Genomic DNA, 24,399 nt, shown 5'->3' with positions numbered 1-24,399 from the left:
CAAGTCCCAACTCTCACAACCTATCCTTCAGTCAACCTGTGGCTATTTAAGTGAGAAGCAGCTCTCTTCAATCATGACTATATTTGTCTTATAAGCCCACGTAAGTCTGATTTTGCCTAGCAGAGAAATGACACCAGATGTATGATTGAAATAATCCCATATTGTTATACTGAAGCATCTTCAGATATGAATGTATATTCAAAGAAAGCTCAGAAGACTTATTACTGTAAGTATATTGTCCAAATCTTAATTACAGTGATGGATGTTACTGACCTAAAGGTCAGGTATGGAACGTCCCCCCCCCCCACACACACTCACATGCTACAATGTTTTCTACCTCTCCTAGTTCCTCATTTCTTAATACATGCATATTTGAAAGATAACCATTGTTAAAGTAAGACAGTCATAATAAGTTATCTTTATATATCCCATTGTTCTCTTAATTTTATACACAATGCTTGTTTAACAATATTCTGATAAAATATCTGTGATAAGAAATTTTAGTTAATTAAATATTCACCTTCTCACTGTGGTAACATACAGGTAATGGACAGAAAAATGGAAACATTGACATGTTTTGATTAATATGGCATTGATTCACTGTGGACATCTAGTATAGCCTGTATTCTTCAAGGGAGAGACTTTGTCAGTGCTTGGAACTCAACAGGAATTTTACATCTGAGAGAAACTGGATCAATTCACCTTTGTTCTTTGGAGGTGGGAAATGTTGCCTGAGAGCTCGCTCCAAAATGTCTCATAAATGTTCTATAGGATTCAAGTCTGGCAAATGGGATGGTCATGGCGACAAGACACTTCACCGTCATGTTCTGCAAACTACTGGGCGACCACATTTACTCAATAATGGGAGCATTATCCTATTGAAATATGGTTGGCTGCATAAGAGAAAGGTTTGTCAACATGGACTGAATAAGATCACTTATGATTGAATGATAATGTACAGCATCCACTTTGTCTTCCAACGCAACCATGCCATGAGAATGTTTCCAAGAACATTAAAGAACCACCAAAACCTTTCACAGTTGGAAACAATCACTCTGGTTGCTAAGCTTTGTTTGGCTGACACCATACAAGTATTCATCCATTTGCTGGGAAAAGTATGAATGTGGATTCATTAGACCATATCACATTCCTCCACTGCCTGTGACCTTTGCACCACTGGATGTGACGACGTGCATTGAAAGGAGTGATCAAAGGCAACCTGACTGTAATATCCAACTCTGTGTAGTTTCCAGTGTAGAGTTTTTGTTGAAATGGGTTTCTCACAAATGGCGTTGAATTTTTCACACAACTGTTCAGCAGTAGGCCACCTATTTTTTGTGGTACAGTGCACTTATGCTTGAATGTCTCTCTCTTGCAGTAAGCACTGTTGTCCACTCTTGCATTTTTCTGATGACGTATCCTGTCAACTGCCATGCTGACATAATCTTAGAGACTGTTCCTGAACTAACATGTAATTTCAACTGTTCTGGTCATAGATGTACCCTTTCAAAATGGTGCATCTGGTCATAGATGCACCATTTTGAAAGGGGGTGTGATTGTTGGAGCCAGGCAGGCTCCAACAATAACACCCCTTTCAAAATCACTGAGTCCTCTCTGGATGTCCTTCTAACATGAATGATGGCTGGTCTCCATATGCCTTTATACACACACATCCCTAGGAATGTCAGAGTATTCGCAAATCAGAAACATCTGAAAGACAAGCAACCAGTTATTGGCAAGTTCATATATTACTCATAATCCTACTGCTAATAAAAATACTATTTTTTATTCCCTTCTTCAAGTACCATATTTGGAGATCAGCAATCTAATCACTAAAACAGACTGAGAAGTACAAGTGATAACTGTATTCAGTCAGATACCCAACCTATAAGTTAGGTTTCTGTCAGAATAGCCAAAACTTACTATGAAGGTGTCCTAAGACTGAACATAGCAATCTCAGTTGACAAAGTGCACAGTAAAAGGCAACTCAATTTTAGTAAGAGTGATACTCTTTAAAATCATCATAAAACATTATTTCTTGTATTGTTCGTGAGTCATCAAATAACATATTATATGTTAACATTATATTTATTTATTAATTTCTCCTTCTTGATGATGAAAATAATCAAAATTTATAGAGTTGAATAACCATACTTATATTGGCAGTGTGCTGATCAAATTTTGTAAACTTTTCCTCTGGCTTCCCCTGCAACTACTTATTTATTTTTTACTTCATTATTAGTTTATAAAAATCTGAATAGAAATATAAACAGAACACTGAAAAACAACTCAGCTATGTACAAATTACAAGTTTAATTACCTGCCATAGCCATTTGGAAATGTAATTACATAATCTTCATTATACTTCGCTAGGAACACATTTCCTTGGCCAATGTTGTGAACCCCAATTGAAAGACCAAGAAATTTAGATTTAGTCCATATATGAGCACAACAACTAATACCTTTATCAACATGTTCTGCATAGAATGCTGAAACTATAATAATAATAATTAAAAGAAAAACAAACAAACAAGACATTTAGTTTTTAATATTAACTGTTATTAAACTGCATATAAGTGTTTTAGTACATTCATACTTTTTTTTAAAAAAAAAACAAGAGTAATGTTCATTATGTTGAATTTTTTCTTGACAATTATTCATAAGACTATTACACTTTTTTATAAAATCTTTATCAAGTAGCTTTATTTTTATCCTCCTACTTGTTTCGCCAATCTGTTTCTATTGGCATCCTCAGGGAATACAAATCAGTAAGCACAAAATGAAGGTTACAGACTAGGTTATAACCGATGGTTCTAAATCATACAAAAATTGGTATTGTGCGTGACAATGTGCGTGTCTTGTTAACGTGATTTATTCGTGATGACTCATGACGTAATTGTTATGAAAGTTCATTTCTTTGATATTTAATGATCTGATAAAAGTTTTCCAAATTTCTGGTAAAATTAGACCTCGATTCTTGTTTAGGTTTTCAGTTTTACGGACGACTGTAGCTGCTTCTTTAAAGGTTCTAGAATGGTAGTTATCTTCTATGTATGGCATGAGGCTCTTATCCCACTCAATGTGATGGTTAGTAGAGGCAAAGTGGCATGAAAGGCCTGAAATGTCTTGTCTGTTATTTCTGACATATCCTATGTGTTCTTTCTTTCTCGTTTCGAAGCTTCTAGATGTCTGACCTACGTAACTAATACCAAATTGGTACTAAAAACCTAATTGGCGAAACATGTAGGAGGATAAAAATAAAGCTACTTGATAAAGATTTTATAAAAAAGTGTAATAGTCTTAAAAACAAGAGTAGTTTATTTCTCTTGAAAAATACATAAAATTATTCAGTTTAATGCAGTATATCTCTAAAGACCTTTAGCAAATTGATGGGGACCACAGGAATGACAAGAATGGTATATTCTGGTGTTCAATCTGCTATAATGAATTGCCTTTAGAACAGTATCATGTTTATGGAGCTTTGTTCAGGGCTTTTCAGTATTTTGTTACAATGAGTAAGCTTGTTATAATGGTGTTTGTTTGCTATAGTGAGAATTGACTGTAAACGGGGTTCAAAATATCTCTTTTCTTTCTCTCATCCTAAATTAACTCTGAATAAGTCAAAAACCAAGCCTTGTCAGCTTTTCCCAATTATTTATAATGAGCAAGAGGTACCTGACTATCAGAAAATAATATCAAATTAAGACTAATTATAATTATATATTCAATATAATAAATAGCCAAAAGATTTAACATATCCTCTGTTTTGATAAAACAGAATTTTCCTATGTAACTGGTAACTATTAACAAAATATCTATAGACTTTATTTTATAAATTATTCAAAATTATACAGCTGATGTATTCAGCCAGCAGAGTCTCCCAAGCCAGATAAGTCAATACTGAGAAATCTAACTAAGAAGAATAAAATGGAGCAATGGTACCACAAAGGAGTGGAGGCAACCTAGGAGGTGAAAATATAGCAACGAAGATTACTTAATATGCAGGAATATCAGAAAGGAAACAATCAAAACCATACAAATATATATATATATATATATATATATATATATATATATAGAATAAAAATGAATAAAGCAAAATATATAAAGATAACAGATATTAGCCAACAAAAAATCATACAAGGATGAAATTGCAATAATAAAAGCACAATCAAAGAAATAACATGGATGAAAAGAGAACACTGAATATACTGAAAAATCTTAAACAGAAAGTGCAAATAAAAATGCAAAAGATAAAAAGGAATAAATAAAACTCACCACAGAAAGAAAAATTAAAAAAATCTATTGGAAAAATGAAGAACGCTAACTGAAGAAGGGAAAACGAAATATGATAGAAAACTTGCCAAAATAAACTTGTAAGTTTAGCATACATAACTAAAGTTGTGTATATTAAACTTAAGTTATATACTAAACATATTAAACTTAAGAGGGTAAGAGTGAAGAGATTCTGGCATTGCATGGAGCAACTTTGTCAAAAGGCATTAGGAGACTTGGCTGACAGTGGATGATGTACTTAGGATAGAGCAAATAGGACAGAGGGAGGGATATTAGAGATAACAGATATTCTTAAGCCAAAAAGAGCAGGATATCACAAACTGCCATCTCCACGAGGGGGATGGCAATTCATTTCAGCAAATAAGGGCCAATTAAAGCAAAAACTGGTTGCTGCTGTAAGTCAGGGAGCAAAATGCTGATTGGATATCAGCACAGATGCTAAAAGAGTGTTCAGCTAACTGGCTATTCCTTTAACCAGGCTATACAATTTAAGTATCAGAACAGGGAAGATTCTGCAGGAGTGGAAAGAATGCATGGTAATCTCATTGCACAAGGGTAGTGCAAACACTGATGTATCTAACTATCGACCAGTCAGTATCTCAGGAGTCTTGGTGAAGATTTCGGAAAAGTTGGTTAGTGCTCGCATTCAAAAATGGGTTGACAGAGAATCTCTACTTCACAATGAAGAACATTGGTTTACTAAGGGAAGGTCATGTTTTAGCAACTTGCTCACATTCTATAATAATGTTACCATTGAGCTACACAAGGGGAATGGATACACCACGATACTTTTGGATTTTGCTAATGCTTTCGATAGAATACAGAACACAAGGCTGTTGCATAAATTGGTGAATATGGGTTTGAATTATAAAATATTAGTGTGGATAAGAGGATGACTGACAGATATCAAAAAGTGGTATATGGGGGATGCGAGCCTGGAGGATTTAAAGCAACCAGTGGTATACCACAAGGATCAGTCCTTGGTCCACTCTTCTTCAATCTATACTTAATGAGAAGGATTTGACAGGTGCCTTAAAGCTATTTGCTAATGATGCAAAGATAGGAAGGGTAATCAGGAATGTGGCTGATATGCAGTACTTGTAGAAGGATTTGAATAGGCTGGAATTGTGGGCATGTGTTAAATGTAAAGTTATGCACTTTGGCATGATTAGATATCAATGTTGTATTATACTGGTGGTATTATGCAGAAGAAGCTGATCAGGCTAGGGATCTTGGAGTTTTAATAGATAGGAAGTCAAAGTTCAAGGGCCATGTAGCAAAAATTATAAATACAACTCAAAAGATAATTGCAATGCTGAAATGAACTTTGATATGTAAAGATAGCGATGTTATTTTGCCTCTTTACAAGGAGCTGATAAGACCCCACTTGGACTATTGCGTGCAGGTCTGTTTCCTCGTTTCCGTGGTGATTGTGATACAGTGGAGAGAAAGTTCAAAGGAGAGTGTTAAAAATGATATCAGGATTGTGGAATACTGATTATGAAGACAGACTGAGAATTTGTAGACTGTAGACACAGCAAACAGGAGAAAGAGGGGATGATATGATAAGATTGAGACTTACAAACTTCTGAAAGGGTCATACAGGATTTCGGTTGATGGAATTTTTCATTTTATGGATGATGGAGAAAGGACAAGCGGGCATCCTTGGAAGCTGAGAATGAATGCTGTTAAGAAGGAGATTAGACCTAGATTTTTCTCTGATAGACTGATGAATGATTGGAATGGACTGCCACTGAATGTTGGGTGTGCAAGCAGTGTGAATGAATTCAAGAACAAGTATAATAGCTGTTCCATGTAGTATGTCACCTCCCTTGATGAGTCCCTGACTCCCTGGAGGTCTTACTTGAAAATACTTCAGGTGTAAACTTTGTTTGCTTACGCTTGAATAAAGGATTAAACCAAGTATGTAATTTCTTGGTATTTTTAATTTATAGTATAACCAAGTGAAAAAACTTCCAAAAATAATAATAATAAAGAATGGAAAAGACATGCATCAGCAAATTAGCACAATGAGTGCAGGTGAAGTAATCATTATAGATCATTTCAACTATAAGAATATAGACAGGAAGGAGGAAAGATCAAATATCTGGAAATAAAATTTATTCAGATATTAGGAGATAATTACTTCAAACAGTACATGACAGAGAAGACTCTGAGTTTGAGAGTGATGGATCTGGTCACAGGATCAGAAGATCTATTCATAACAGATAGTCTACATTGCTTCTGATTGGGGGGAAAGTTACCATGTGGTCTTCACTTGGAAGGATGCCATATATGAGGAATTTTCAGTTATAAAGGGATATATGTAGAATTACAGGGCATGTGATTATGACCAGCTTAGGAGAAAACTTGAAGTAGTGCCATGGTATAAAAATCTGCAAGGGAAGGGCATTTGCATGGGAGATGTTCAAAAGATATCTGAAGAATGCTATATCAGACCGTATACTCAAGATCAGGAAGATAAATCAGACGGGAGTTAGATGGATAAGTAATATCGTAAGTATCACTGCCAGCCTGGATACTGAGTGGTTGGCATACTCACTTTTCAAATAACAGGCTACAGGTTTGAATCCCATGTGGTTGTGGATGTTTGCAATTTTCTTTAAGTGGGAGATGAATTTCATCATTCAGTGTGAGACCATCATTGCCTCAGTTACTGGAGACCTGAAGTGACTTGAAAAACATCTGTATTTGGTTTCTAGAGCAGAGTTTCCAAACTATGTAAAAAATTAATAAAAATAGAAAAATAAAACCATGGTACAAATGTACTACAGGTTTGAAGAAGAAGTGTTCATGAAACCGATTTAAAAAAAAAAAAAGAGAGAGAGAGAGAGAGTTCATAAGAAGAACGGTGACCTGTAACAGTCCATAGTTCAATGAGCTACTATAAGAGGTTCAATAAGAAAGGTGACTAACATGATAAAAGAAAGCAAAATCAGATTATGAGAAGAAATTAGCCAAGCAGGCAGTAAATAAACCAAAGGAAATCACAAGGGGTTCTTTAATTATTGGCAAGTAACAGGAATTACTATGGAAGGCTAACACTGAGTACTGATTGTAGCAAAGTGATAAAAGTATAAAATATTAAGTTAATTAGTTAAATACTGTCAACTGCACCATTGTAGAATTAGTTTGGAAGCTAGTTAATGACATCTTGTGCATTTGCAAATTATTTTATACATACATGCAAGTGTACTTGGCAATGACAGTTGTTCTATTAGCAGCAAATGGTATTAGATTTCTATACTGAAATCTAGGTCCAAAAGTAAGATCCTAGATATATGTATTTCACTATGATAATTCTCTGCTATTCTTAAATATCAATTTTAACTTCCACAACAATAAAGTAAATCGAGTCTTCATACTTCTATATATACTAAAAAAAAAGAAAAACATGTGAATATTATTATTATCATGTATCCTCAAGGGGTGTACAGGATTTTACGACAGTACTACATGAAGAACTTACATCATTACTAACTTCCTATCAACAATTTTCCTCCAAATCAATCTGTTATTTGTCAAGACTCCAACATTATCAGATCTTATATGTCTGTCTCCTAAGCCACTTTTTACTAACAATCCACCTATATCTTGGTCTTCCTCTGGGCCTTTCCCTGCCAACCATTCTGTTTAAGTGACCATACCACCTGAGATTGGCTATGCTAACACATTCTGGATGATAACAATGTCAAGTTCTTTTCTAATACCCTCATTTTTGATATGATATTGCCATTGATGCCATCTGTTCCACCCATCTATTCTTTTTTAGGATTCTCATATCTGTGGTCTAGTCTTTGGTCTAGTGTTTTATTTCTAATCCAGCTCTCAGATCCATAAGTTAAAATTGGTTTGAACACCGTTTTGTATACAGCTGATGTACTGTTTTGACTAATTTATCTCTTATTCCATATAAATTTATTCAGTTGACTTCCTATCATACCAGCTTTGTTGATTATGTTGTCTATTTCCATATGTAATTTATCTTCTTCATTAAAAATATGCCTAGGTAGCTGAAATGTTTTGCTTGTTCTATAGATTCTCCATTCACAATGCAGTTGATATTTTCAATGTTTCTACCAATTTTCATTGTCTTTGTCTTGTTATTACTAACCTTCATACCAAATCTATTACAACAGTTATTGAATTTAGTCAGGGAATCTTGCAGAATTGTACTGGATTTATTTAAAAATATAACATCATCTGCATAAAGTAAAGAGCTGAGATTAACATCACAAGTGTTAATATCAGGTATAATGTCACTTTCCCTCATAATGTTATCCACATAGATAATGAACAGCAGAGGGGATAATGTACATTCTTGTCTGGAATCAGATTTAACATCAAACCATCTTTCCTGTACTTCCTTCAATTCAAATAAAGACTAAGTATTGCTTGATATTATGCTGCATTGACATCATATAACTGTAGCATTTTGAATAGCTTTTCTCTTGGAACTTTGTCATATGCCTTTTGCAGGTTTACAAAACTTAAATTACAGATCTTCGTTAAATTCCCACGATTTCTCAAATAACTGTCGTAAAGTGAAAATCTGATCCTGACAGTCTCTATTTGGCCTGAATCCAGCTTCTTCTTCACCAAGCTTCTCTTCCACAATCCTTCTCAACCGTTTCTCAAGTATACTTGAATAAATCTCACCAGGAACACTCTGTATGAAATGTGTAATTCTCATATTCAGTTTTATTTCCCTTTTTGTATATAGGTGCTATGAGAGCTCTACTCCAATTATCTGGAATTCATCCCTCTGTCCAGGCCTTCTGATCTATGCAGTGCAGTCACAGCAATACTCGTATACATCCATACTTGAGCATTTCAGGCCAAATATCATCCACTATTGCTGCCTTTCCACATTTCAGGCTTTTGATGGCTTTTCTACTTTAAGTATGGATATGTATTCCTGAATGCATGCTTGTTCAGTGTTCTTTTATCACTGTGCTGTCACTGCTTGTTGAATTTAGCAATTTTTCAAAGTAATTACTCCATACATCAAAGATATTTTTTGATCCAGTTTTCATGTCACCTTTATAATCTATAATTTCTTTTACCACACTCTTTCCTCCATTTCTGAGCTTTTTCAACAGTTTCCAGAATATTTTTCCACCGAATAATGTTTGTGTATTTTCAGTCTACATTCACATCTGAGAGCTGCTCAACTTTTATTTGCTTTAAAACTTTCTTACTTGTTCTTCTTTTCAATATGAAATTCAATTTTATCCTGCTCAAGACTAAATGATGATCACTTCCAATTTCAAATCCTCTGTACACTCTGGTGTCTTGCACCAGCGAGAAAACATCACTATCAACAATAACATAGTCAGTGAGACTTTTCTTATCCCTTGCCTCTTCTCTCCATGTGAATTTATGCACATTTTTATGTTGGAACATTGTGTTAGTAATAACCAGTCCATGTCCTCAGCAGAAATCCAATAGGTATTTGTCATTATTATTAGTGCACTTTTCCCAAATTTTCTCAAAATATTTTTGTATGTCTGACATTTCTTTCTCTGCTATTTAGATCCTCAACAAGGACCAACTTTTCCTTTTTCATTGTGTCAGTTGCTTTCTCTAAAGCCTCAAAAAATTCCTCCACTTCTACCTTAGTAGAACCTTCTGTGGGACTGTAGGCACAAATAAGTCTCTCATTGTCCAATTCCCCATCCAATGCCCACATCACTCTACTTGATATTGCTTGCCTTTTGAGAAGATTAGCCTCGTATTTAGTGTTGAATAGTATAGCTACTCCTTCTTTTCCCTGATTGTTATTGCCTGAATATAGCATTTTGCCTTTATTGCTTAGAAAGATCTCACCAGTTTTTGTCTTTTTTTTTTTTTTTTTTTGTTTTCAGGTCATCCCTATTATGTTGATCTGGTACTTATCCAATTCCTAAGCCAGCTCCATTTCTTTGCCATTCATGCTCCTTATGTCGATAGTACCAATTTTGAAATCTGGTGATGTTCAGTGGGGTGTGTTTCAGGATTTGTTCCAGTAGCTGACTTTTTTGCTGTTTGCCCTGATTCCCTGATGAAAACAATGGGGCACTTGTTTTTAACCAGGCGATGCTCCAGCCAGCATGAAATTCTGTCATGTTGTACCATCATTTTATTTGTGGTTTAAGCCAATAAGAATACAATTTTGTTCGCTAAATCTCAAATTGCCAGCCTATCCTCCTCCGTCAAAAGAAATATACAATACTCTGAACTTTAACAAACTCATCTTAAGACCTGAAAAGATAATTAAATGAATCTACCTTATCAGCATCCACAATATGCAGTCTAAAAAGGATATCTATGCTTCTTAATTGAATTTGGACTTCTCTAATAAAAGTGGAAACTTTTCTTTCTTCAGGAAGCATTTCTTTATCTTGAAAACTACTCTTCTCTTAGAAAAGTCTTGAAAATAACAGTAGATTTCCTATTCATAGTAGGAAATATGAAAAGTTCATACTTAATAAAATCTTCAATTGGAATATTCCTATCTTCCATTTTTAATGCCTTGTAGAAAATTCATATAAAACATTTCTTCTTCTAATTAAGGATTTTGAAAAATGATCTAACATTTTAAAATTAACTTACCAAATCTAATTTCTGGAAACAGTTATTAAATCATTACTTGCTCTAATGGAACATTTAATATCTCATAAACATTTCTCCTTCTATATGAAAAACTTCATTTAACAAGTTCTAAAGTTCCTTTAATTTCTTTCACAGCTGTTATTTCAATTACCTTTGTAATGTAACAATTAAAATCTTTTAAACTTCTATTTTTAAGAAAGGCTGCAACTAATGAAACTTTCTTCTAATTCATTCAAAAAAAAATTCCATATCTGTCTCACAGCTCTACATAGCTATTTACTGGTTACTATATTCTTTATAGCTGCAGATACTCCAGCAGGCATAATATTTCTGGTTCTTGCTTTAGTCATGAAATGAGACAAGTGTTGATATTACATGTTATCTTCATTAAACTTCGTGTGAAAGCATTAAAATCCCACACTTTCAATGAATTAATCACGTTTTTTAACTTATGTATTTTAAGAATATATATATATATACATTGGATTATAATCATTATTTCCAGATAGATTAAAGTACAATCAAATGAATTCACTTCATTAAAAATAAATGCTACATATAAACACAATATGTTAACAATGCACTACTATATAAATGAAAAATTACAATAAATTGTAAATTTCTCACAATATAAATTCATTAATAGAAACTAGTAATTCGAAATAGAATATTTATGCTTACATTTATTTAACTAAATAAAATTGCTGCATAACATCTATATACAAATAACGGTGGTTTGTCTAACAACCAAAATAGTTGAGTTATTGAGTTACTCAGTGACCCACTTTGCACCTAGGTGAGGATGTTAAAGTGACAGGAACTGATATGAGAACAGCGACTGGAAATACTAATATTACAGAATCTTAATGCAAATATGGATATCAGCACACATACTATAATACTTTTCAAAGGAATTGGCATTGCCTTTCATTAAGCTGTTTAACTTCTCTGTTTAACTTGTTTAAGTCTCTATTCTATTAGAGCCACAAGGGAGTGGGAGGAGGGCTAAATAGTTCCATTGCATAAAGGAGACTCCAAGACTACAGTAGCAAATTATAGACCAACCAGTATCTCAAAAATGGTGATGGTGGTAAAGATATTGGAAATGTTAGTCAAAGACAAAATTCTGGAATAGTTGGAATAGTTGGATAATGATAGATTTTGTGAAGGAATTTCACAGGATATAACATGGAACCATTACAGAAATTGAAACAAATGGGGAGGGATACCAAAATGGCGATATGGATACAAGAATGTCTGACTAACAGATACCAAATAGTATCTGTCCATGATGAGAGGAACAGAATCCAGAATAAAGAGGCAACTAGTGGTGAATAGCTTTGTGCTAGGCCCACAAAGCTATGATGTAAGAAATGACTGGAAGGAAAATATTCTTGCAAATCTGCTTTGAGATTATTTTGTGCAATTGTGTTTATAGGAAGGTGCTGTCAAACTGGTGATTTTTTTCCTGATTTATTGAGTTTTCATAAATTAATTGGTGTGTTTGTGTGTTTTTAGCACCTAGTCTAGCCTCTGTTACAACTTGAACAGTGCATAAATGTTAACCTATCAGTAAATCATTTACAGCTTCAAATCCACCTTCAGGTTAGCAATGCTGAAGTGTTGTTTCTTGCAAGCTACTCTCCCTCTCAAGCTCTGACCACAATTTAAAGTCTAACAGATTCAGATTGGGACTTCCAGACAGCCAATCAGATGGTGATGTGTGGTCAGGCATATTTGCCTCCATGTACTGTTATCTGGTCCTCGCCTTGTGTGCAAGGTTTAGTAATGTTGAAAAGTCCACTGCTTACTGTGAAACAAGGTGTTGTTCAGGGGCCATACCTCAGTGTTTTGATACACCTTGGTGGGAGCTTTGACCTCTTTCTCCTAGAAATGCACATGCTGTGTTATGTTGTCTTTCAGCACCAGCAAGTTATCAACATAATCCCAACAACCCTTGTCTTTGAGAATTTTTTTTTTAGGAGCACATGCTGATTTCAAAAGAAGAAATACTGCTTTCTTTTTTTTTTTTTTTATTGTCTAAAGCTTTGTTTCTGTTTTCAAACTTTCACTTTTTCCCAATGATATTTGCATGTCTGAAATTGGAATAACTGAATTTGTAATCAGTGATACACATGTTTATTCCATTTAAAACCACACAGTGAACCTCCATCAAGAAAGATGATAGTTTCAATAATGAAACTATCATCTTTCTTGGTGGAGGCCATAATTGACTTTAAAATGTAGTTATATTTGGTCTCTAGAGTAGTTTCCACATCATCTAGTCATAGACATGCCTGTGTTATTATTGTGTGCTATAGGTGTCTAAAACCATCTGTAATGCAATATTTATTAACATATTCATGTCATAGTAGTTGAGAATCTCTCTTCTGGCAGGGAGAGAGAAAATAGTTGTTCTGTCACAGTTTTGTGCTTGCATACAGGTGAATGCCACCTATCATGATGAATTCTTTGATTACAACCAAACATGTGCATGCATGTGTGGTTGTAATCAAAATCTGTAACTTCTTATTTCAATGAAGATCTTGTGTGTGTGTGCGTTTCTCCATGTGAATTTATATATGTTTATATTTTGGAACTTGGTGTTATTAATGACTAACGGTGTTAGTCATTAATAACACCAAGTTCCAAAAACAAATGTGTTTGCTTTAGGATATATTAGAAAATGATAATTAAGGAGAATGATAGATTTAGTTGTTATATTTGAATTACCAAAAGGTGTAAATATGTGAACCATCATTAATGAGCCATGTGAGAATGGCAAATATAAGGGAGATAAAGAACAATAAATGTGAAAAGAAATACTTTCTTTACTGGCAAATGAATAACTACTAATTTACATTTATGACATTATATGTGTGTATATTCTACAATTTTTCTGGGTGGAGTGAACAACATATGATCCTATAAACCATAGACATGCATAATTGCATTTCTGATGGGTATAATTTAAAAAAAAAAAAAACTTAAAAAGGGAGAGGGGGGGGGAAGTTATTGCAAAATATAAATAACTAATCAATAATAAATGGTTACTGCATACATTGGTAGCACAGTAAATGGCTATAGGAGAGGCTAATCCAATGAACACTAATAACGTTTTTCTGGTGACTCATCTAAGCATGGCAGGAATACACGTGGGTTGATGGAATAGCAAATCATCACGTACAATTTGTTGCGTTTGTTATGTGTATTTATTTCTGTGTTTTATTTATATTTTGCTGGGTTTTCTAAGAATTTTCTTTTATTCACTGATGATTAATATACACTTTTAACAGAGTAATATGTTATGTTAAATAATTTTCGATCATCATTAGAATTATCCATCCTTTCATGAATCTTAAGTTCTAGATCCTGTATTAAGAATGGAGCAAACTGTTAGTCCATTTGCAACAGAAGTTAAGTTCTTCGGAGAAAACTCATATTCTTTGCACATAATCATCAACTAAGAGAAAAATGCAAGATAGAGCTGAATCTTCTTCGCACTCTATCCTCTACTGAATGTGTTGCTGATTGATCTTCATTGTTTCATCTTTATCATGTGCTTATATGTTAAAAGCTGGATTATGGGTGTCAAGTCTATGGTCTGGCAAGGCAGAACAATGGTTGGAGCCATTGATCATCAGGCTATATGGATAGCTACTGCTGCCTTCCATACATCGCCCACTCAAAGTCTTTATGTTGATGCAAATGAACCAGCTCTATCACTTAGATGGAAACAGTTGTCTCTTAACTATGCCCTAAAATAGCCACTCCCAGAGCATCTTATGTGAACTAGTCTCTTTTCTCTGCATTGGGAGGCTCAATATCACATATGTCACTCAGCCATACGTCCTTTTGGTATGCAAAAGGACATATGGCAGAGATTATGGAAGCTATTGGCATGAATCCTGACATTACTTGCACCAAACATGACAGCTTTCCTCCATGGCAAGTTTGCACTCCATCCTCTGCAACCTCTCACTTTGTGAACTACAAACATCTCACACACACACCATCATCTGTCTAACTTCAATTGTTTAATGCATACAGAGCAGCCTACTCTGATTTCTTGCCCATTTATACTGATGGTAAGGTCAATGTTGATCTTGATACATATTATCTCTGTTCAAGATCTGTTGGGTGTACTTCCGTTTCCCGGCATTACTATCTCCAACCAGATCCCTCTCAATTGCAGCAAATAAACAGCAGAGTTGCATGCCTTTCAGCTTGCACTTGTGCGTGTAAACGGCTACCAAAAGTGTGTAATTTATGCACTCTTTGAGTTCTTTACAGGCCATCTCCTCTCTTTTGTATAATCTACATCCAGTACTTTGTGGGATGTGACAACTGTTGTACAAAATGAAGACCCTTTATTTTGATGTTCAGTTGGGCCTGAAGTCCCAGTGACATGGGAGTTAAGGAAAATTGCAGATAGAGTCTCATTTCCCTCAAACTGTCAAACAGTACACAGAAAAAGTATGCAATGATCAGCTCATATTTTTTTCATGTACTGTTTGACCATTCCCAATACAGACTACAAACATTTTAAAGATCAAAGCTAACTGTCCAGTGGCATCATGGCAGGAAGCACTGACAAACAAACTCCATGATCTTATGCCTGAAATTAAGCACTAGCATCTAGTCAACATAGAAACAGAAGAGAGGAAGTTGTTCTTGCTAGGCTTTGGATAGGTCACACATTCTTATTTAGTGATGGCTGATGACTCATTTATGTGTGAAGAATGCAACATATCTTACCATTTGTGATATTCTGGTGGGGTATCAGCATTTCACACAAGAGAGGAATGAAATTTTTACTTACTTGGTTGAACCATGTACTCGAACAAATGGTATCGAACTTGGACTAATTGTATTTTTTTTAAACTTTTTATAAAGCATTAATTTATACAAACACATTTGATTATAAATTCTATTTATATGTAGATACTGCACTGCTTAACTTAAATTTTTGTATATATATTATTTACTAATTTATCTCTTTATGAATATTTATTAACACCTTGTATACTGCTATAACCTGTGTGGCACAGTATGACCTCTACTATCCTTGTGCCAATAAACCATAAATCAACCAACTAACAATCCCATGTTCTTTACATGCTTTTTTTTTTTTTCTTTTTGTCAGTGTCTCTTTTGTCTTATCAATAACAGACATCTCGCATGTGCTAGTATTTTGTTGGAGATCAATGGATGCAGCATACTTCTTATAATATACAAAAGGAGTCATTTTTATTCAATATATGAATTTTTACCACTACATCTGTTCTTTCTGAAGATTGAAATGAAAATGTTCCTACAGTACAAATTACACTAATTGTTGCTAAATATAATACACTGTATTTAGTGATGCAATAAAACTACTTGTTTTTCTTGCTTCTGCAATATAGTGTGTTATTTAGCAACAATTAGTGTAATCAGACACAACTGCAGCAACACCTGATAATGAAAATCACATCCCCTCCCAAAGACACATGCTGAATATATGTAAGAAAGCAAAACAGTTTTATTGTAGCATGAAACATAGTGTCTAACTAAATACATTTGTTCTAATGTCCTCTTTCAATTTTCAGTTGCAGAAAATACATAACAACTGTTTATAATGCAGTCAGTGGGTGCAGAAAGCAAACAATTTATGTAATGCAAATTTATGTGAACCGAGATATCTAACTTGAAATCAGTTTGAATTGCATTTAAGATTTTTGATATCATTAAGATAGTTCACAAATGCTAATTTTCCAAATAAAATTATACTGAAAAAGTTGTAACATACCATATAAGCTTTGTGAAAAGTGACCTACCTGTGCAGACACTGCCCATATGAACATGTTAAAAATCACATTTAATATCAAATCTTCTGTACCTTCTTGTATCAACATGAAGATCTTGTGTGTGTGTTTCTTCATGTGAATTTATACACATTTATATTTTGGAACTTGGTGTTATTAATGACAAACACCATTAACACCATGCTCCAGATTTCTCTCTGTGTCTGGACATAAATCCAGAAGCAACATCATTGCTATTAGTCATTCCCGTTTTTGTTTATAAATTTTCAGAAAATGTTTTTATATGTCTGGGATTCATTTCCTTCTCTGATGATGAGGCCTCCAATAAATTACTTGTCATCATCATCATCCTTTCAGGGATTTGAGCCCAGTGGCCTTTTCCAGTCTCATTCCATATTTTCCTTGGTTATCCCTAACTTCTATATCCTCCAACAGGGTGGTATCAGAGTATTTTTTGTGTAGTCTTGAAATGTCAATGCTTTCAATATGTTCTTTTGTTATTTGTATACTTTGTCCAATACGAAGTCTATTTTTAGTTCTTTATGTATTTCTGTGCTTCTTTTTTTTTGTCCCAGAGAGCATAGCCTGCTGTCTTTTGCAGGAATTGTATTTCTCCAGTTTCTATTCTTTTATCTTCTACAGTTTTTATGGTCCATAATTCACTTCCATACAGTAGAGGTCTTGCCAAAACTTTATAAATTATTATTCTTGTATGATTTTGAACTTGGAGTTTGAAAATATTAGTGATCACTCCTGTTATCATAGAAAGTTTAAAATTTTATATCAATGTCAGCTTCTTTTGTATATAATGCAGCACATTCAAGGTATTTGAAGCAGTTAATTTGTTATAAAATTTTATTTTCAATCATGATTTTTTAGCAATTATGTTTAAGGAGTATATTGATCTTCGGAGTTCATCTTCACTTCTTGCTATGATTATCTGGTCATCTGCAAACAAAAGGTAATAAGTACAGTTCCACAATCCAGTTTAAATGCTGGTTTTATATTGCTCTTCCATTTCTTTACTATTTCATCTATATAGATATTAAATAAGAGTGGTGACATTAGGCATCCTTGACAGACCCCTCTGTTTATTCATTTCCATTCTGTAATTTTTTCATTAATTCTTACAGCTACTTGGTTGTTTTGATACATGTTAGCAATTGCAGCAAGCATCTGATTTGGAATGTTTAGATTCTGGAGTACAGTCCACAGTTTGTTCCTTAAGACATTGTCAAAGGCTTTCTGATAATCTACAAATGCTGTGTGTGTGTTTCTACATTAAATTGATAATTGTTTTTCAATTAAGATTTTTAATGTAAAAGCTGGGTCAATACACGATCTTCCTTTTCAGAAGCCATTTTTACTTTATTTTAAATTACTTTTCATTCTTCTTTATGTCAGCTAACCTTCCTAATGACTTGAAAAATCTATTTCGCCTCTAACAAAACATTTCATGGTATTACTAAAGGCACAAATAAGTTGCAGTGTCCAAATGCTTATATAATTCTACTTGAAAGTGTCTCCATTCAAGAAGTTTATCTTCACATTTAATGCTACCATAACAGAATAAATTTTATACATCTTTATTTAGAAAGATTTCAGATGTACTATTCTTCTTTTCAGTAACATCAACTATATGAAGATGGTTGTGGTCTTCTTCTTCTCTTCCGTCTAAGACGGGTTGAGTCTTCTCTTGAGTAGGATCTTCCAGTCTTTTCTATTCCTTGCTGTTCGAAAAAGTTACTTATATGTTCTGCATCCCGAGATGTTCTTTATTAATTTCAGCCAGGTAATTCTTGGTCTTCCGGGTCTTCTTTTTTCAGTTGGAAAAGTATTGATTAAGACATTAGGAAGTCTGTCTGCTTCCAGGCATACAGCGTGTCCAAACCATCTCAGTTGTTGTTTTCTAATTTTTTCTATTATTGTCTTTTTATACAATAGTTCTTGTCTGACTGTGATGTTTGTTTTCTTTTTTATCCAACTTGTTCTATTTATTTTTCTTAAGCATTTCATTTCAAATGCCAGCAGTTTTTTCTCCTCTCATTTTTTAACTGTTCACACTTCTGCTCCATAGATGACTGTTGGTATAATTATTGCTTCATATAATTTGATTTTGGCTTGCTTAGATATCTTGTTTATTTTCCAGATTTTCTGTAATTTTCCCATGGTGGTCCATCCTATCACTATTCTGTGTTTGATTGATTCTCATAGACAGGTTTATAAGTTGGTTATGCATTTCTAAATCACTTAGGGAATTGAACAACGTAGATCCGAATATAAATTAAATTATACTTTAACAAATATTTCCGATATTTCGGCAACGTCACGTTGCCATTTTCAAAAGGAACTTACAAAAAAAGGCACGTGCACGCAGGCACTACAACACAGTAACTGAGAATGAAGATATGAAGCTATTGTTCTCCTAGAAGTCCTGATGGTGCCCTCTAGCGGGCTAAGTAGGTGTTCTTGGCCGTTGGGCTGAAGGTCTGCTGATGTATGCCTCCCAAATTTGGGGTAGTTGCATACAACCAAATTTGTTGAGGTTTGGAGAGTTTCTTAGGGCTGAGGCTGATTCCATAAATAGTCTTTCGAATTTGTATTTGCTATGGCGTATTACTGTAGCTTTCTTCCACCGTATTCTGTGGCGTGTATCCAGAGCATGGTCTGCAAGAGCAGAATGGCTGTACTTGTGAAAACGGATGTAGTCCTTGTGTTTGATTGTTTTGAGTTCATCTATTGTTTCTGTTAGTTTTGATCCAAGGTATAAGAAGTTGTCTACTTTCTATTTCTTCTCCGTTCAGGGTGGCTGAGATGGTAGTTCCATTCCTCCCGATTTTCATCACTTTTGTCTTTTGTATATTTATTGTCATGTCATATGTTTTACAGGTTTCGTTTAGCTTGTTGATCAACTTTTGTGGTTCATTTGGGGTTCTTGCAAGAAGGACAAGATCATCTGCATATTTGATATTATTTATGTTTAAACCATTGACATTGATTCCAGGCTCATTGTCATTTGCCTTCTTCACAACTTCTTCTAGATATATGTTGAATAGGCATGGGGATAATGGACATCCTTGCATTACTCCTTTTTGGATCTCTATGGGTTCTGTTGTGAGTGTGTCCTTTTTAATTATTGCATTTGTATTAGAGTAATATTTTATCAGAAACTGTATTATATATTTATCTATTGCTTTTCTAGTAGAATTTTAAGAAGGATTTCTCTGTTGATGTTATCGAAAGCTTGTTTAAAGTCCACAAAACAACAATATAGTTCTTTATGGTCTTCCCAGGTGAGCTCTGCTAGTTGGTGCAATGTGAAAATTTTTGGTCTATTGTTGAACAGTTTCCTAGGAAACCAGCTTGTTCTATGCCTATCATTTCTTCATAGGTGTTTTTTAATCTATTTTGTATAATTCTTATGAATATTTTATAGGTGTGAGAGTAAATTGATTGGTCTGTAATTTCTGCAGTCTCTTTTGTCTCCTTTCTTGTATATTGGGATGATCTTTCCAGTTCTCCAGTCATCTGGGATCTCTCCTGTTTGTAGAATTTTATTGAATAGGGTTGTTAAATATTCTATTGATATGCTGCCTCCATATGACCACAGTTCAGTAGGGATAGTATCAATGCCTGGTGCTTTATTGTTTTTCATCTGTTTTATTGCATATCTAACTACTTGTAAAATTTCTGGGTGATCATTATTTTCTTCTATTGTTGGCATTGTAGTTTTGTTTCCTTGGTGGAAGATAGTCTTAAAATGGTTTGACCAGATTTTTCTTATATATTCAATATTCCCGGTTTCGGTCATTTTGTTGTTTATCATTGTTACTGCTTTTGCTGAGAATTGCTTTGTAATTTCTCTTACAGTATCATGGAAGACTTTTAGGTTGTTTTGTTGGTATGCTTCTTGGCATTTCTTAGATTTTTCTTCTAACCATTTTTCTTTGGCTTTTTTGCATAGGTTATCAACTTTATTTTTTAGTACTCTGTATTTTCTCTATTCTTCTCTGTATTTTTCTCTATGGTTGTGGTACTCATCTTAAATTCTTTTAAAGTTTCCACACAATATCTGATTGTATTTTGTAGTATCATAATGCACAAACTCCAGCTATACAGAATATGAGTTAGTCAGCTAATTCCCAAACTGCCAACCCATTCTCATTCATTAGGTATACAAGCAGATATCTACTAACAAGGTATACCACAGAAAGGTGAGAAATAGACAGCCAGAGACCTCAGTCATTTCTTCATATTCCTTCCAGTTCTTCACAAACTCATACTCTGAAATTGTGCATATGAATATGATATAGTACAATATATATGTCTTGATGATAATCACAAGTGTAATATAAACAGACTTACTAGGTGGATGATGTGACACTTGCTCAGCAATAAATGTAAGATTGTCTGTGTAAGCCCATGGCACAGGACCGTCATCAACTTTCTGATGCTTGTCCTAATGATCAATGAGAGACAAAATAATAATTAGCATTTAAAAATTTAGTTTTTTTAAATATTCCAGAAACTATTCATGGAAAAGAAGAATCCATGAATAGTTTCTGGGATATATATTTCATATATTCCTATAATAATAATAATAATATTTATTATTATGAATACTACTCAAAAGAGTTCAAGGACTCATTGAGAGAGAGTCCATTTGGTCACTCATACTTAAATAGCTATTATATGATGAGAGTGAATGAGAATACATCAGAGTGAAAAAATACAATGAGAACAGAAGCCATATGAAGCAAGAAAGAACTGAACAAAGGTTACAAAGTATTTCTGTTCTGCTACTCTCTGACCTGTCACGTGGTACTATTAGGAATCTGGGGAACTGAGAACATGTTCATTAACACAAATGTATACAAGCATAGCTTAAAAGCAAAGCTCATTACAAGATGTAAGAGAGTATGGCATAGAGCAGATTTAACAAGAAATTTACTAAATTTACTACAATTAAATTAAAATATTTGCATCTAGAATTGAACATAGAGACATATGACATGACAAATGAATCAGCAGGGAATATGTGTATACACACACACACATACAGATTATTATTATCATCATCATCAACAGACTTCCATGGAGTCAAGAAACTCATCATGGGAGGTCCCACTCTCACATGCACAGCTCATCATTCCTTGACTTAAATGCATTCACTGTCCCCACTCACCACACTCTCAGGCAATGCTTTCCAATCACCCACTATTTCCATGCAAAAAATCTATTTCTCACCCCCACCTTATACGGCTTCCAGAGATGGCCTCTTGTTCTCCCCTTGTCTCCAGATATTCTATGAAAAATCTCATCCACATTAATCTAGTAATTATAGTTCGACCACAGATGAGAGAACCCTCGAAACTTCTGCGCATGGCAGAAGAAGGCAAATCCATTCCAATAATAGGGTAATCAATCCGTTTCATGAGATAAGTGGTTATTATTACACATGAAAATTACTTTGTCTTTTATGAACGGTCTAGTTTTTAAAGTGGTAACTATTTTACTCGTATAACAATTGGAAAATTTTGCATAAAAAGCATGATTTCATGTGTTAGTGACACATTTGTACATCCTTTATTCTTTTCTCTTCAACAAGAAGTGACTCTCCTCGGCACTCTGCCAGCTGTTTCTCTCAACTGTGAGCAGATTATACCCTTTACAAACTTATACATCTCAATCATGTCTCCTCCCTTCCTTCTATCCACTAGGCTCTGTAATTTGCACTCTCTCAATCTGTCTCTCATATTCCACATTCCAGAGACCAGAAACCAATTTAATCAATTGTCTCTGGAACCTCTCCAACATGTCATCATAATTTTGAAAACCTGGAGACCATATCTGAGACCAGTAATCCATATGATCCAAGTCTAGTACAATGGAATCAGAACATGCTTACTTCTACACATCAGTGTTCTTCACATCATTCCCATAAACCGCTGTCGTCCTAACGATTTTAGCAAAATGTCAACAAAATTTCAAGTCCCTAGCCACTACCATCCCCAAATCCTTCAAAATATCCCCATCTATCCTATATTATGCATCCCTTTGCTTCCCAAATTTTAACACCTTACAATTTGCAACATTACTGACATCCCCACATACTTGCCCATTCAGACAATCTGTTTAGATCCTCTTGCAAAACTACTATATCTGCTCTACTTCTCTCCCAACTTTACATCACCAATCAAGCCGTTTCCAATGTCAATTACATACAAATTAAACAATAATGGCTCCAAAACAGACCCTTGGGACACATCGCTAGTGACTTTCCTCTTCTGGGATATCACTGCCCCATACACAACCTGCTGATACTTATCAGAAAGCTGATCTCCAATCCAATGTACAAATCTACTATCCAACCCCATTTGTTCTAATTTAACTACTAGTTTGTCATGTGACAATCTATCGAAAGCCTTTGCAAATCTAAATAATCTAGAATTAAAGGAGTGAATGTGTGTAGAAAATGTAAGGAGAATGAGGAATTAAAGTGTATTTCAGGTCGTGAGTGTGATATTTTTGTCACACTTCAGAATGAAGAAAGTAGTAATATGACAAGAAATGGTGAGGTTGTACCAGAGAACTGCGAGGGTGTGAATGTAGAAAGTGTGAATGATGGTATTAATTCAGAGCAAATTAATGGTTTTACAGAGAATAAAAAAGATGAGATAGATGCAATGAGTGAGATCGCGTTGTTGAGCGGAGCGATACAAAGGGCAAAGCGGCAGCTACAGCGTATGAACAAAAGTCGACTGAGTGTACTAGCCAATAATAAAAAGTATAATAGGAAAAATAAGCAGATGAGAGTGAACATAAACAAAATGAAGGAGGGAGTGCTATATGGAGACTCGTTAGTACGAGGTGTGTTAGTAGAGGATTTGACAAAACCATACCAACCTGGTGCGACCATAAAGGATGTAACTGAGTCTATTAGAGAGCAAAAGGAAATGGTGAAAGAAATGATTGTTGTGGCAGGTACGAATGATTTGAAAGGAGATAAAATGGAAATGATAGAGGACCTGAATGAATTGTTTGAGGTAGCAAAAGAAAAGAGTGAGAGAGTTAGGATGATTAGTCTTTTGCCGCGGTATGACAGTGAAGTGTTTAAAAGGAGGGCCATAATTGCGAATGACTTTATGCGTGGGTTATGTATGACGAGTGGTGTGGAATTTGTGGACGTGTGGAGTGAGTTTGATGGGCGAAAGGATCTATATAAAAAGGAATGGCTTGCATTTGAATGGATACGGTGTAAGGAGACTTGAAAAAGTGTTGCTGAATGTAGTGGATGTGCAAAATCGGGGAAACTAGATTTATTAAGGGGGGGGTAGATATATAGACCTTAGGGAGGCAGTTGAATGTATGAATGAGTATAATATGCCCGAGCGAATAAGGACAACAAATCAGAATGGGATAGTTAATATAAGGCATCAAGGTAGGGATGGGGCTAATGGGGGTCTTAAAATCGTGTACACTAATGCTAGGAGTATTAGGAACAAGAAGGACGAGTTTCTGGCCATGGTTGGCACTTCCAGACCACAGGTTATTGCATTAGTGAAGCATGGCTAACTGTAGATGATATATCTAGTGGGATTGAATGTGATGTCTTATTGTGAGTGCTACGACTGTGAATGAGTTCAAGGCAAGGTATGATAGATACTGTGTGAATGTCGAA

General features: G+C 34.5%; 1 protein-coding gene across 3 annotated transcripts in view; it reads right to left on the bottom strand.

Moving 5' to 3' along the window:
* LOC150101175 (oxysterol-binding protein-related protein 9) overlaps window positions 1-24,399 on the bottom strand; it is a 613,809-nt gene that overhangs the window by 210,865 nt on the left and 378,545 nt on the right. For all 3 annotated transcript variants that reach the window (XM_090402198.1, XM_090402199.1, XM_090402200.1), the window contains exons 15-16: window positions 21,084-21,177; window positions 2,321-2,495 (exon numbers count right to left, since the gene is read on the bottom strand). In XM_090402198.1, coding sequence (XP_090258324.1) covers window positions 2,321-2,495; window positions 21,084-21,177 — 269 coding nt within the window. The remainder of the gene's footprint in view (window positions 1-2,320; window positions 2,496-21,083; window positions 21,178-24,399) is intronic.

Source organism: Typopeltis vanoorti, chromosome 12, assembly GCF_054136105.1.
Source record: "Typopeltis vanoorti isolate ZY-2024b chromosome 12, IOZ_Tvanoo_1.0, whole genome shotgun sequence".
In the NCBI taxonomy this organism is placed as follows: Eukaryota; Metazoa; Arthropoda; class Arachnida; order Uropygi; family Thelyphonidae; genus Typopeltis; species Typopeltis vanoorti.
Note: the sequence above shows the minus strand (reverse complement) of the source record. Positions and strands in the feature narration are given on the sequence as shown.